Below are 15,370 nucleotides of genomic sequence, written 5' to 3'. Positions count from 1 at the left end.
AATAAATAAAATTATATTTGCACTTTACAAATATGGTTAAATTTCATATCAAACAGCCATGTTAGTTAATTTTCTAATTAGGCAATATCTGAGTTAGAAAGCATGACTTACAATATTTAGTTTCATAAATTAATATAGAAGTACACAGATAACTCATGAATATGCTTGTTTCCATTTTTTTCCTGATGATATTTTACTACATTTTTAAGGCCTAAATATTTCTATCATATGGCATATTAATGGCTGAAAACAAGTTAAAGGAGGTTTTTAGTTATATGAAGGGGATTTTATAGTCTAGAATAGTGTTCTGCATATGATATGGGCTTATGGAATAAAACGAGAAAACAAAATAGAAAATTAAAATTTGAAATTATTGTTCCCTGAGAAATGTACAAGGAAAGAAGAAAAGGCATTAAGTCATGGAAGAAATGGAAAACGATTTAAATTATTTATCGTCTATTTTAGCTATATATATATCATTTGTGGGAAATGTTTTATCATAAAAATAAGAGAATTTCCTAAATACTAGCTGCCACTGAATCATAGGACATACCTAATACAATATTATATGCTTGATTTATTAATTTATCTGAAAATAAGGAGAAATACACATATATAGAAGTATATATTAACATAAACTTACAAAACACTGAATATGTAAGTAGATATAGAAACAAACATGTAGCATAGATATTTATATATAGTGGCACACTTGTTGAGCACTCAGCTGCTAACTACCCTGTTGGTACTTCAACAACCAAGGCACTAGCTGCAATATGGAAGGCAAGAACTGGGGATTTATACCAATAATTTTTACAGCCTACAAACCCCCATAAGACAGATCTACTCTGTCCTCTAGGGTCATCCTGACATAGAATTGGCATATATATCATAGAGAGAGTGAAAGTGAGTGAGCCTGGTGGTCCAGTTGTGCAAGCATTAAAATACTAACCACGAGGTCAGTGGTTCAAACCCTTCAGCCACTCCAAGGGAGAAAGATGTGTCTGTCTGTTCCTGTCAAGATTTACAATACTTTGGAAACCCTATACAGGGTCTCTATGAATTAGAAATGACTATATGGCAGTGGTTTTGGGTATACATGCTTTGTGTTTTGGGTATACATGCTTGAGTAGGGTTCAAAAAGGTTCTGGAAGAATTTCATTCTCTTTTAATTTCCTTTTTCATGAACTTTTTGAATCCTTATGGATATGCGTTTGTGGCATGTGCGTATGTGTATGTGCATGTGTTTATATGTGTGTGCATGTGCATGTATATGTCTGTATATTCACATATACTCATTATACTGTTTTATTATTAATGCATGATTTTTCACGAAAGCATCCTGAATAATGAAATACCTAACACATGTATTGTTACATGTATGATAACATATATTTAATATTGTTATATGGCATATAATTTAAGAGTTAATGTTTCCTAGAAGACATTGAGAGCAACATTTTATAACCTTAATGCTTGTGAAGACTTTAGGTAATGGTATTAATAAATAATAGAATAATACTTATATATTAGAACAATATATAAAATAATAATAATAATAAAGTATTGCTTTTACTTTGTCACAGACCAATGATATAATTCCATTTCCCTGTTGAACCGATATATATTGTGATTGCCCACCTTTAAATGGCTAGCCAGAAGCCATAGTGTTACCTACTCTCCCTTGGGGTATAATTCAAAATTTGGAGGTATCAACTTTGTAGAATTGTTGCTATTGGAAATGCTCATTGTTAAACCACTTCTAAATTGTTTATAAATATGGCCTTGAAGTTATTTAATTTTTAATTTTTGTCATATATCCTAAACATTTCAGACTTCTAATTATTAATGTCCTGGAATTAATCTCTCTTGCTTTTAATTCATGAGGGAACAAATAAAACGTTGCTCTTTGGTAGGTGATGAGGTGGAAGTATGCCGTCTCAGTTGAGTACTTAGAATGCACCTTTCACTTATGTTAAAGGAGAAATGTATTGTGTCTGCCTTTAGGTGCTTTTCCAAGGCACTTTTATTTACTGTGTAGAATTGTGCATATGGGAGACATAAAATCGGAACAACTATCTCAACAACGAAAAGCTGATTTAGGTTTTTAGAGGTTTAGACAAACCCTGAACTCATAAGTTGTGAAATCTTTGAGGATTCCATTTAAGTTGAGCTCTATCTGAAATGGTCCACAACTATGATCCAGAAACTGTCATTGTTGTCTAAACTAGCCATGCTTTATAACTTCGGAGTCTCTAAGTCATATTTCGTGATTCTTGATATCATATGAAACATAAAGATTTAGTATTGGAGGTGAAATATGTATTTGACTGTTATCTTGTTGCTATGCTTTTAAATTGGATAAAGCTATAACAGACCATTTTGGTAAGTTTACTATATTGTGATCTGATCAATTAGCAGTGTGAATTGTGAATATTTTCTGCCCTCTTGCATTGCTATCATTAATCAAAAGAGGGGTATTTATACACTCACCATACTTATTCAATCTGTATGCTAAGAAAATAATCTAAGAATCTGGACTATATGAAGAAGAATGTAGCATCAGGATAGAGGAAGGCTTATTAGCAGATTTTGATATTCAGATTGCATAGCCTTGCTTGCTGAAAGTCAAGAGGACTGGAGGTGTTTTACTGATGAACATTAAAGACTACTGCTTTCCGTTTGAATTGACACCCAGTGTAACCACAATCCTCACAACTGGATCAACAGATAGCATCATGATCATGGAGAAAAGATTGGAGTTGTCAAGGATTTCCTTTCTCTTAGACGGCATCAGCACCCATCGAAGCTGCAGTCAGGAAAGTGAATAACGTGTTGCATTGCGCAAGAAAAAAAATCTGGTCAAGAGCAAGGATGCCACTTTGATGACGAAGGTGCACCTGACCTAAGCATTGGTTTTTTCTATTGCTTCATATGCATAGGAATGACCGGTGAGTATGCACAAGGCACATGCTGGACAACGAGTATGGCAAGCTGAAGAGGCATTGATGCATTGGAATTGTGGTGCTGATGCAAAATATGGAAAATATCCTTGGATCGCTAGAAGAGCAAACTAATCTGTCTTGGAGAAAGTACAGCCAGAATGCTCTTTAGAGGCCAAGATGACAAGGCTTTGTCTCAAGTACTTTGGGCGTATTGTCAGGAGATACTAGTGTCTGGAGCAAAGGATGCTGGGGAAGTAGAGGAGCAGCAAAAAAAGGGAGGTCCTCAATGAGATGGATTCACACAGCAGCTGCAAGGGTGGGCTTAAACATAATTGTTCACTTGTAAAGAGGTCACGGGACCAGGCCATGGCTCCTTCTGTTCTGCATAGGTCCGCTTTGGGTTGGCACCAACTTGATGGCACCTTATAAATACCACATTTCTATGTGCAATTGTCACCAGAAATTTAAAGCAGAATTCACATTTCACGAGGACAGAATCTGTGTTTTGTACGTTCTAGAACAAGATGGAAACTAGGATGTGGTCTATAACCATTTGCTAAATCAACGAATATGTCTTTCATTGAATTATGTTCTGCGTGGAATCCTTAAAGCAGTCATTCAATTAAAAAATGTTTACAAGGAATAATTTTACTCTTAACTAAACTTTTCTATCGTATTTGTTAGCATCAGCCAACTAATCGATCATGTTCAGAGTAATTGTCCACAAGAGAAAAGAAAGAAAGACACTTCCCACTTTAATGATCTCAGTAATACCCATCTACCCTGAGGCACCATGAAGCACTTTCATTTTCTTTCATTTATCCCATGTAAGGAAGCAAAACTATGTATAATAACTTGCTTCATAAAACTTACCTGAGCCACTCAGTATCCTATTTTTGCTATTGATGCAACTTGTAACAAGTCTTCAAAATCAATAAATCTTTTAGAAAGAAATTCAAATATCATTCCCTTTAACATTTTTTTATATAAATATCACCTCCTTAGATTGCTTTTTCTGACCACTCTATCTAAAATAGTAAGTAGTCCCTTTCAACTGCTTCTCCTTTACCTCACTTTGATTTTCTTAGTAGCACTTATCATTTCTTTATAATTTTTTCCCATTATATTTTTCCTTCATTGAGAAATGAACCACATAAAGACAACACTATTTTTTTTGGTCTTCTGCCATATTCCTGCACATAAAGCAATGTCTTTCATTTAGTTGACATTCAATGATGTGTTGTCAGTGAAGAATATAAAAACAACAAAGAACCCAGCAGAAAGCAATGACTTAAGTTTATATTTAAGTTTAGACAACCAACTGGCCCTATTGGGTTAGTAGGGTAAGCATTGGACTACTAACCTCAAGGTTGGTAGTTCAAACCCCACTAGCTGCTCAGTGGAAGAAAGATGATTCTGTCTGCCCCTGGAAGTTTTTACATTCTTAGAGCCCCAATGAAGAGTAGTTCTGATTTTGGTCATAGTAGATTTGTTTGTTTGTTTTTTAATTTACTACAGTTTTATTCTTGACTGCAACTTCCATGGGTGTTGTAATATAACACCCCCAACAACTTCAATTTTCCCTCTATTTGTCATGGTGCTGCTTACTGGCCCAGATATGAGGATTTTTTGTTTTTGTTTTCTTCTCATTGAAGTATAATTAATACCAAAGTCTATAGTCCTTGATTTTAATCACTAAGTGTTTTAAGTCCTCTTCACTTTCGGCAATCATTGTTAAGTCATCTGCATATCACAAGTCATTACTTAGTCTTCCTTCAATCCTGACATCATGTTCTTCATATAGCCTAGCTTCTCTGATTATTTGCATAGCACACAGATTGAATAATTCTGATAAAAAACCCTGATTGCATATCTTTCCTGAGTGTAAAGTGCAGAGTATCCTCTTGTTCTTTTCCAATGACTACTTATTGATCTATATACAAATTTACTGCAAGTGGATTCTTTAAAGCAAGTATATCACTTTGAGGATTTTGATATGCCTGACCCAAGCCATGCTGAAGAAGAATATTGAAAGTACCATGGACAAACAAATCTGTCTTCAAAGAAGTACAGCCGGAATACTCCTTAGATGAAGGAAGGCAAAATTTCATCTTATGGACTTTGGACCCTTCATCGGAGGGACAAGTGTCCTTCAGTCAAAACTCAGCAGTTTTTTTATAGAAGCATGTACATGTCTCCTAAGAAAGTTAAAAGACCTGTGATTAAACTTGGTGAGCATAAGAGGCCTAGAAAATCATTAAGAGAGAAGTTAAAATAAACACTGAAGAGGTGAAGTGGATATTGAAAGAAATTAACACTTGAAAGACAAAGGGTATCACAAACTTGGCTGGTTGTATGCACATTCTTACTTCAAATGCTTATGATTATTTCTTCTCCATGAGAACATTTAAAACAATATTATATTGTGATTGCTGGTTTTGAAAGCTATACTGTGTTTCTCAAGCACAGCATAGTATTTTTTGAAAAGTCATTTCAGCCTTAGAACTGATCGTCGTAATCACTGAAACGGTTTAGATGCCCTGCGAGCTTTCTAGGAGAAGATTTGGAGCAAAAGGCCATGAGAGGCTTTCGTCTTTTGGTACAGAAACTGAGTTTGAGCTGGCGAGCCTGGACTGGTCCTGTTGTTGGATGCTGTCGAATTGCATCTAATTCATTGCAACCCTCTGTGACCGAATAGAACTGCCCCACGGATCGTTTCTCTAGCTGTGGGCTTTCCTGACTGTGTTAGTCGGGTTTCTCTAGAGAAACAAAACCAGGACACCAAATATATAGCTATGGATAGGTTTATACAGCAAGAGGGAATATAACAGCTCATTAGCTCAAGGGCTTATGGGTCCAAGGTCAAGGAAGCAGACAGCTGAGTCTTCCCTCAGGCTAGTCAGGCAAGAGTCTGCTCCCAGGCCACAAACGGCAGGGTGGGTCACCAACAATCAGTAGCTCAGGAGCTTAGTGAAGCAGGCCTGGATGGGATAACAAACTCAAGCAATGCAAAGCTACAGGATCCAGCAGCCTCAGGCTCACATGATGAATGCATCAGCAGTGTGGCAAAGCCGGTCTCACAGGCGCCTCAAGCTCTAGCAATGTGATCCACAGTGTGGCTTGGCCCACAGGTAGTGTAGCGCACACATTGATACAGGGAACTAACTAAAGCAGTAACACAAGCAGAGGTAGGGGACGGGCCTTGCAGAGCCATTTATCTCTTGCCTTCCAATCAAACTGCAACCTGATTAATCTCACATGTTCCTATTGGCCAGGTTGTCACAATAAACCGAACTATTACACTGAAGCACATTGTTAGCTTGCTTTTTCTACAGATCCACTGGGTGGGCTTGTATTGAAATCCTTTCTGCTAAGAGATGAGCACTTTGCTGCAGTGCATTGGGCTTCTGGATTGTACTAAATATTTAAATCTATGTGAAACGTCATCCTGTAAAATCAGAAAGGAGACAGCTTCTCTGTAATGAGGCTGCAGCTGTCCTTTCCAGTAAACTGCAGAAAATTATTGACAAAGTTACCACAAACACACACCAAAACTGATTTTCATTAATAGCATTTTTGTGATATGACTTTTTAATTATAATTGTCATCTTGTGAGAAGATAAAGAAGAAAAAAGAACCAAAAAAAGACTTATACTGCTTGGGAGAAGTTATAAAGCTGACGTTATACTAAAAAAGGTATACTTTTGTAACTCTGAACACCCCAGGGACCTGAAGGAAATGTTGAAGACTAAATTGCCTATTATATGACTCTCACATCATAGGACTTGATTGACAAAGGAGGCATTCAATGATTATTTCAGGAATAACAATTTTTGACAATCCATGTATTACAAATATAATGTTTTATAAGATCATAAAGAGTTAGGCTTCAGATTTGAGTGAGTTTTTATGTAATAAAATGAAGATTTTGTGACAAGGTGATTGAGTAGGTGCTGCTATAGGAAAGAGAAAAAAAGACAGTTTGGATGATTAGCTAAAAAAAAAATGATTTTTTTTTTAACCTAAGCATGAATGTCTGGACAATCTTCTGCCGCTAATTCATGTTGCCAGTGGCAGCATTATCTTTCTGCTGGGTATCTACCTAGGTGGGAGTCCCTGACCCTTCCATGACATTCTCTGATGTTGTGTGCCGCTCTGTTTAGCTCCAGAAGGCAGAAGCTCTCTAGTTTTTAGTTTTAATGAGGCTTGTCTGTGCCTGAAGAACGAAAGGTGAGGGCTTTTTTTAGAAAATTCACTTCTTCCCCAGGCTCAGGAAAAATATACTTTTTTAAAAAGAAGTAAATTGATTTTGATCATATTGGATATTTTTGAATATTTCCCAAATGAAGAACATATTTTCCTGTGTTAGGCAGGGTTCTCTAGATCAACAAAACCAGGATACTTATGATTGATTATACATATATAAAAGGATAGTTTTTTACAGCGAGAAGGAATACAATGGCTAATTAATCCACACAGCAGCACCGAGGGCTCAGTTCAATTCACTTTCATGGAACAACTAATATACTGGAAGTCCTTTAACTCATGAGGGCTGCCAGTCCAAGATCAAGGAAGCAGACAGTGGAATCTGCCTCAGGCAAGACAGGTAGAGTCAGCCTGCAGGCAGCAGGCAGAAGACAGCAGGGTGGGGCAGCTATAGTCAGATGTGTGGGATTTTAGCAAAACAGGCCCCAGTGGGGTCTCAAGCACTAGCAATGTATGCAAGGGAACACGATCCACCAGCAGCGTGGCAATGCAGGTCTCACAGGAGCGTCAAGCTTTAGTTATGCATGGTAAGGCAACATGGCCCATGGGTTGACTCAGCCCACAGATAGTGCAGCACATGGTTGAGGGGAAGAATTAGCTCTAGCAGCAGCACGCTGGTCTGGTCACCAGGGAACAAGAAAGACATGATGCCAGCCTTGGAAAGCATTTATCTCAGTTGTACTCCAATCAAGCTGTGACCTGATTATACTCCACCCTCATGTTCCTATAGAGGCCGAGCTGGCACAGTGAACCTAACGATCACATTTCCTGAGCAAAAACTGTCATGTAAATATATTTTCTTATAATCTGTACCTGGGAAAAATGCCTCTTTCTAGAGCTACCATTTTTCCTAAAAAAATAGGTGTAACCTACAACTGACAGCTCACCCACCAGTGGTTATCAACAGGGGAGCTCTTAGGTGTCAGATTTATCTTCTTGGAAGTAGCTTGTATTTTCCTAGAAAGACTGAGTCTTTTGTGTAGTTCCCTTAATTATGAAACAGAAGAAAATAATTTGCATAATATTGCATAATCAAATAATTCAACTAAAAATCATTTATTGATCATTTGACTTAGATAATAAGTTATGCTAGGTAATACAGGGGTTTAGGGAACATATAAGGAGCCCTAATGTCTTGATGGTTTAGCTCTCTGCTAACAGAAAGATTGATGATTCAAATACATACATCAGAATCTGAATCTGTAAAGATTACAGTCAACAAAATCCTATGTGGCAGTCCCACTCTGTCATGTGGATGGCTGTGAACTGAAATAACAACAGCAAAAACCTATCATAGTGACTAGGGTAAAAAAGGTGAAGTCTAATTCTTACTCTTGAGGAACTTGGGAATCCAGATAGGTGACTAAAACCACTATATTTCTTTTGCTTTTGTGCTTTTTCTCAAAAGTACACACATAGTGATATATAAAAACAGTCATGTGTCACATAGCATCCATTTGAGCAACATCTGACTGTATCAATTGTGGTCTACTCTCCTTAGTGCCTATCATATTAAAAACTCAAATTATATATAATGATTTGTAATGGCAAATGGATGCAACTTTGAGATGCCAGTGAAACCATTATTATTGCAGTCTTATAGTGTTAAAGATGTTTTAGTGTATTTGGAGTATTTCTTTAATGTTTTTGTGCTTAGAAAGACCAACACCAGCATGTTGGTCCTTTCTTTATATTTTGTTCTAAAATATGGTTCAGAGGCTTTTGAAAAACCGGAAGGGGAACAAAGCTGAAGGAGACCAACGACAATGACTCGCAGTTGGCTGGTGGTGTAGGAATAAAAAGGAGATGACTTCTTAAAGAGATATTATTGTATGGTTTAAAAATAATAGGACTTGGTAACGTTGATAAATAGCTTGGAAAAATTATTTCTGGAGTTCAAGAATAATTATTAGCTACCTAGGTAGAAATGTGGGGGTTATCTAATATTTGGACTTTGGAGAATAACAACAAAAAGGACCTGGGAGAGCGATGACAGAACAATGAAGAGCCGAGAAGTCAGGAAGCCTGGCTATTTCAGTGCTCTAGAAATCGGGGAAGCAGCGTTCAAAAGCAAGCGGTCCGCCGTATGCCTACCGAATATTTCCTCTGATGAATGGCTATTGGCTTTTGAAGTAAACTATTACCAGTTCATTAATGGTGAGAAACCAGAAACAAGTTGTTGGTGGAAAGGGAAAGGCAAAGACCTTAGAGTAATATTTTGTAGAGCTTGTCAGTGAGGGAAAAAGGAGTAGAAAGGAATAGTATTAAAGTTAGCTGAGGCAAGGTAAGTTTGTATAGACAATCAAGAGGTCAGAGGGCAGAGAACTACAAGGCAACTGTGAGAGAAGTAGGCAAAGGAACATGAGATCCAAGCACAAGTGGAAAATTGTGTTTATATTTTATATTAGAATAAAATGAAATGTATTTTTTAAATTGTGGAATACTGATTCATTGAATTAGTCAGAAGAAAATAATCCCACCCTACATTGGAGTGGTTTTTGTTAATTAAAAATGGGGTTTATCTTAAAATTACCCTAAACCCCATAATTTTATTTCTCTACAGATAGTAGCTACTTCCTCTATTTGGATAGAGGGGATATCTCTCAAGTGGTTGCTTATGATGATCATCAACTCAGCCAAGCCTTTTTGATAAGTGTTTTAAACCAATTACTGACTTGTTCAATTGAATACTCAGATCTCCCATGAAATGACTTTAGTACAAGTAAATGACAGCTGCACTGCAGTGAAGGGACAGAGAAAGCTTTGCATTAGCTTGTCTCCAAGGTTACCATCTGCGCTGATCTGAGGTTTCTAGGTGGGGGGTTTCTCAACCCTGTACAAAGACTGTACTTCCGGTACAGGAATCAAGAGGGTATAAAAACAGCTTGAAAGGTACTGGAATACGTATTTGGCTCACATCCACGCTGACCATAATCATTCAGTTCTTCCAGAAAGACGTGTCTGTGTCCTGTTAGACATTATGTGTAAGGATCGCAGAAGTAGCGAGAATGTCAGGGTTCCCCCATCACCACCACCACACACTCACATCATATATATACCGGCAGCCCCTTCCCCTCTACCTCTTTATGAACAAGATCCTATCCCAAGTGTGTCTTTGAGTGGAATTTGTAGCTAAGTTTGATCAGGTGCATGTCGTTCTTATTTAGATTCACTTTAGTACAAGAAGAGCAGGCTGAGAAGCTAGGTAGGCATTGGGTAGCTTACCAGTAGGTCGGCAGTTCAAATCTACCAGTTGCTCAGCAGAGAATGTTAAAGCTACCTGCTTCTATAAAGATTTACAGACTTGATAGTAGTGGGTTTCATTTGGTTTGGTTAGTGCAAGAAAGGGGTCACTTGATACTGTGGTTTAAGCATTTTGACTGCTGCCACAAGGTTGGCAGTTCAAACCCACCGGTCACGTAGGATTTCCATTAGTTTTGCACTGAAATAGTGGCCTAACGATAACTCTTGGGCCTATGCTTTGACATATACTGTTTATTTTTTTAAAGTTTCCTTTACCCTGAAGATATGTTCCTTCCCTTGTTCCACAATGGCAGATGGTGACTCAGTAGTGTTTGAATTTTGGCTGTTAGCTAGGAACTCATCATATTCAAGTATGCAGACTGATGTCCACAACTTGTGGAAAGATTGTGAATCATCAAAATGAACAGAAAATTAGAAGTTATCTAACGATTGTAAAGATGTTTTCTCTGGGAACATTGCTTTGATGTGTTTAACTAAGTGCCATTTAAAGGAATAACAGACTCACGGATGAAGCCTTGGGGAAACATCAAAGCATATAAATGGATAGGCTTCTTTGGTTGTTTAACTCAGTTAACTTGATGGAATACTTAGTGGGTACATAATGTATTGATATTATTCTCAGAAATAATAGATCAGATAGATATACATTTTATTTATTCCCTCCCCACCCTATCCCCCAAACTTTAAATAAAAATAAAATATAGCTTAATTCCAAAATGGGTGTTAGAGTGATTACTGAAATTTCACTGAATGGTCACCATACATTTTTTAGTGTTCAAGTATTTACTTATAAGCTTCTAGTTTTTAAGTCAGAAAATATGAAATTGCCTAAGATATATTTTATTTTACCCATGAGTTTGTCAAAAGCCTGGTTGGTAGTTATTAAGAAAAGAGTGCACTTTTTAACATTACACATATTACCAGTATATTAGGAAAGTTTCCTCAACCCAAGAACTAAAATTGTATCTTTCACTTCTATTAAGTTGTCCCAGATTAATATACCATTGCCACTTTTGCCTATAACAGCAGTAGTTTAGTATAGCACCATCTAGGGCTCAAACTTCTTTACTTATGATTTCAGTAGATCTGCAGAAGTAAACAAATCTGAAATTGTGGCCTGCATATGTATGTGAATGCTCATCAACAAGAGTTTAACAATCAGTCGTAAAGTAACTGGCCTTCAGCATTGTACTCATTTGCAGATTTATCTAGGTGGGCTCAAATGCACAACAGCGCCTTGGACACTTACATGAGCAGCTTTGTGGCTGTTGACTTTACATTAATGTGGTGGAATAATTCCATAGGAAGTATAGCAAGTATGCCTACACACAAACAAACAAATCCCTCACTGCCATCTAGCCAATGCTGACTCATCAGAGCCTATCAGGACAGGGGAGAATGGCCCCTGTAAGCTTCCCAGACAGTACTCTTGACAGGAGTAGAAATCTCTGCCTTGCTCTTGCAGAGAGGCTGGTATTTCAGAGTGCTCACTGGCAGATTGCAGCTCAACGTGCAACCACCACTCTACCCGGTCTCCTGGCCCCTGAATTGTACGTGTAGACTGGATCGAAATGGCTTATCCTTTGCGCTGTGCATTCTACTAACAATAGATGAATCAAGTGAGTTATATCAGAAGCAGGCTGGTGTTAAAAAGGGGAACGAATGCCAGCTTTGAAAAATAGGCCAAAGGCTTGAACCCTTTTTCTTTTTAATTTCACAAATCCACATCAGAACGACCCATACATTAAAGCAAGAACAAAGCCTTAGTAAATGAAATACTCTCCTACCTCCTGGTTCTAAGCAATTCCGAATCTTAGGATAAGAGTTTTCCTGGGACTGAAGTCTGACGTCATGTTTTCCTTTTGAGCACTCCCAAAGGTAACACTGATGTGTTGGAGGGTAGTTTTGTAAACAGTGTAGCTGATTTTGTGGGCCTGGCTTTGCTTATTATTTTCTTTAATGATGTTTCTCACTGAAAACTTTTGGCAAAACCCAGAGTAATTCAATAAAAACAATTTGATTAGGAATCAACTAATGCCAACCAGATACCAGCTCTCTAAAAATATCTCAAGAATATCTTGAAGAGTAAATTAATTGTATCAGATAATATTCAATACATATTTTTCTCTTGTCACTGAAATTTTGAGATAAATCATGCGATAGATATTACACACACACACACACACACACACACACACACGCGCACACATGCACTGCTCTAGTGGATTCTGGCTCACACTCACCCTAGATAGAGGATTTCCGAGGCTGTAACTTTTACAGGAACAGATAACCTTATTTTTCTCCCCAGGAGAAGCTTTGGGTTTGAACCAGGGAACTTGCAGTTATCAATTCAACACTTAATGATTTCCCCACCAGGACTCAAAGAGTATGAAATAGCCTTTTGTGTGTTTGGGAGAATTTGGAATTCCTGTGTTCTTAGTAGAAGTAATCTGTGTACTTTGACAGTAAACAAAGTACAAGATGGAGCTGAAAGTTTCTTTGGGGATTGAAAGTTTCTAGGTAAGTGGTTCTCAACCTTCCTAATGCCGCAACCCTTTCATACAGTTCCTCATGTTGTGGTAACCCCCTCCCCCCCACCATAAAATTGTTTTCATTGCTACTTCAAAACTGTAATTTTTCTACTGTTATGAATCGGGCAACCCCTGTGAAAAAGTTGTTCGACCCCCAAAGGGGTCACGACCCACAGGTTGAGAACCACAGGTCTAGCGGTAGATTCTACCAGCCACTCTATGAGACAGAAATGAGGCAGTTGGCTCCTTTCAAGATTTAGTGTTTGAAACTCAATGGAGGAGTTCTACTCTGCTGTATAGGGTTGTTGTGAATGGGACTCCACTTGATTACAGTAGTTTATTTATTTATTTTTAATTTTTAGGATGGGGCTGCTTTTGGTTATGAATCTTTACAGCAGCAAATTCCATTGGCTGACTGAAAAAACAAGCAAAAAAACATAATTCATTAGAACTATGTTTTGTTTTGTTCTCTGTTCCCTTACAGGCACCCACATGCACTTATCCATGGACAACACTTTGCACATTGCATTTTTTTTAGTGCTTAAGAAATAAGATATACTTGCGTAAGGATTGTATTTACAGTAGGATTGTATTTACAGTAGATGCTCAAAAAAAGGTGTGGAAATGTTTGTTATGTAAATATATTCAGACTTCACTTCCAGATGTTAGGGTAAATTCTTACTTTTTCTGCTGTAGTAAGTGAATCAGAGTTTTTGTTACAGCCTTGGATATGGTCACAGAATGTGTTAAGGAATGAAGTGTTTTTAAGTATTTGCTCTAATTTAGGATTCTTGTTCCGAGTCTCTTATCCGAGATATGTAAACCTTGTTTAGAGAGAGCTTATAGAGCTAAACATGTTCTGTCTCTAAAAACACATTCTGTTCTTTCCCTTTATTCCTCACTTCAGGGCACGTTATTTACCTTTCACTTGATTTTAAAGGCAAGGCATTCAGCTTATCATAGGGTTGGTTTTATTTTACCTTTGTTTTATAATGTGCTTAAATTTATAAATTTACTATATAAAATATAGTAATTTAATAATAAAATACATCATAGTTTGATAATAAAATATATACAATTAAATATATATTTCTTCAGGGTGTCTCATACCATGACTAAACCATTTACCTGTCGTAAAGGTGCTAGGAGTCAGACTCTAGTTATTGATATCTGTAATCCAGATATCTTCCAGGGTGGAAGATCAGATAGACTAGGTAATAAAACTCACTCTATGCATTCTTTTTATAGATATTCTCAAACCGTGAATAGCTAAGTGGTTTATACACCAGTCCAGTGGCAAAGCTGAAATTCCCAGTGGCCCGGTCTACTGATCCGCTTGTCTGAAATCAAGAGAAGACTTCTCCAGTTGCTACAATGTCTGTATCCAATCTATCATGGTGAGTGGTTTACTACATAATCCTAAATGCAAATGATTGTATCCCATAAAGAAAGAGTTGTTAGAATTGGATTAAGGAAAACAGAATGTTTGGGTTCCAGACATTTTTGTTGACCTCTATTGTTGTGTTTAGGTGTTGTTGAGTTGGCGCTGACTCCTAGCGACCTGTGCAGCAGAGTAAACCCCATCTGGTCCTGCACCATCCTGACAGTTGTTCTTGTGTTTGAGCCCGTTGTGGCAGCCATTGTATCAATTCATCTTCAGATCGAATGCATGACCTTTGTTAGGGCTGATTAATGCTGCTTAGGATGAAATGTTTGAGCCTCAGATGATTTGTTATGTAGGCTGAAGCCTCACGATGATTCCCACTGCCAGCCAATCTTTCAGGCACACACAGGAATAGCATTGCCTTTCACTGTTTCTCATGCCTACCTTCCTGATAGAGACAAGAAGGACAAGCTATGCGGTTGACCTACATGGATGGGATGAATATTATTTTCCTGTTGGTTCTTCTTTCCTTCCCGCTTTATGTTTCAACATAACTCCTCAAATTAAACTGAACGGAACTTATATATAGAAAAACAATTCCGTTATAGAGTGATTCATCAAAGTAATCAGTATTTTAAATGATCTTTGTTGAAATCTGTGATAAAAAAAATACAAAGATTTTTTTATGGCAAATTAGCCAATGGCTTTTCCATGGCAATAGATAAGAACTCTGGCAGGGATACATTTGAAGTAATTTTATTGAAGAGCTGCATCAATGAAATTGTACATAAAGGCAATATATATGTGAAAGTAAGAAATTAATTTGTAGTTTTTCCGTTTTCCTAACCTTAACTCACTTGTCCTTACTCTTCCACTTGTGCCAGAAATGTAGATAGTACCAATTTGAAGAGCAGTTCTCTACTGCAACTGGGTTCCATGAATTGCTTCTTAGTTAAATAAGCAGGTTTTTTTTTTTTTTT

At 37.3% G+C, this 15,370-nt stretch overlaps 1 protein-coding gene across 2 annotated transcripts in view; it reads left to right on the top strand.

The window, feature by feature from the left end:
- The window catches only part of OXR1 (oxidation resistance 1), a 620,623-nt gene that overhangs the window by 252,498 nt on the left and 352,755 nt on the right, over positions 1–15,370 (top strand). The window contains exon 1 of one of the 2 annotated variants that reach the window (XM_045287139.1): positions 14,281–14,403. The exons of the other annotated variant lie outside the window; for it this stretch is intronic. Within the exon in view, the coding sequence (XP_045143074.1) occupies positions 14,381–14,403 (23 nt within the window). The 5' untranslated portion in view covers positions 14,281–14,380. Of the gene's footprint in view, positions 1–14,280; positions 14,404–15,370 lie in introns of those variants that run through there. 2 annotated transcript variants of the gene reach the window in all.

This window comes from Echinops telfairi, unplaced genomic scaffold (genome assembly GCF_000313985.2).
Source record: "Echinops telfairi isolate 266 unplaced genomic scaffold, ASM31398v2 ScPeMD7_1;HRSCAF=3_0, whole genome shotgun sequence".
NCBI classification, from domain to species: domain Eukaryota; kingdom Metazoa; phylum Chordata; class Mammalia; order Afrosoricida; family Tenrecidae; genus Echinops; species Echinops telfairi.
Note: the sequence above shows the minus strand (reverse complement) of the source record. Positions and strands in the feature narration are given on the sequence as shown.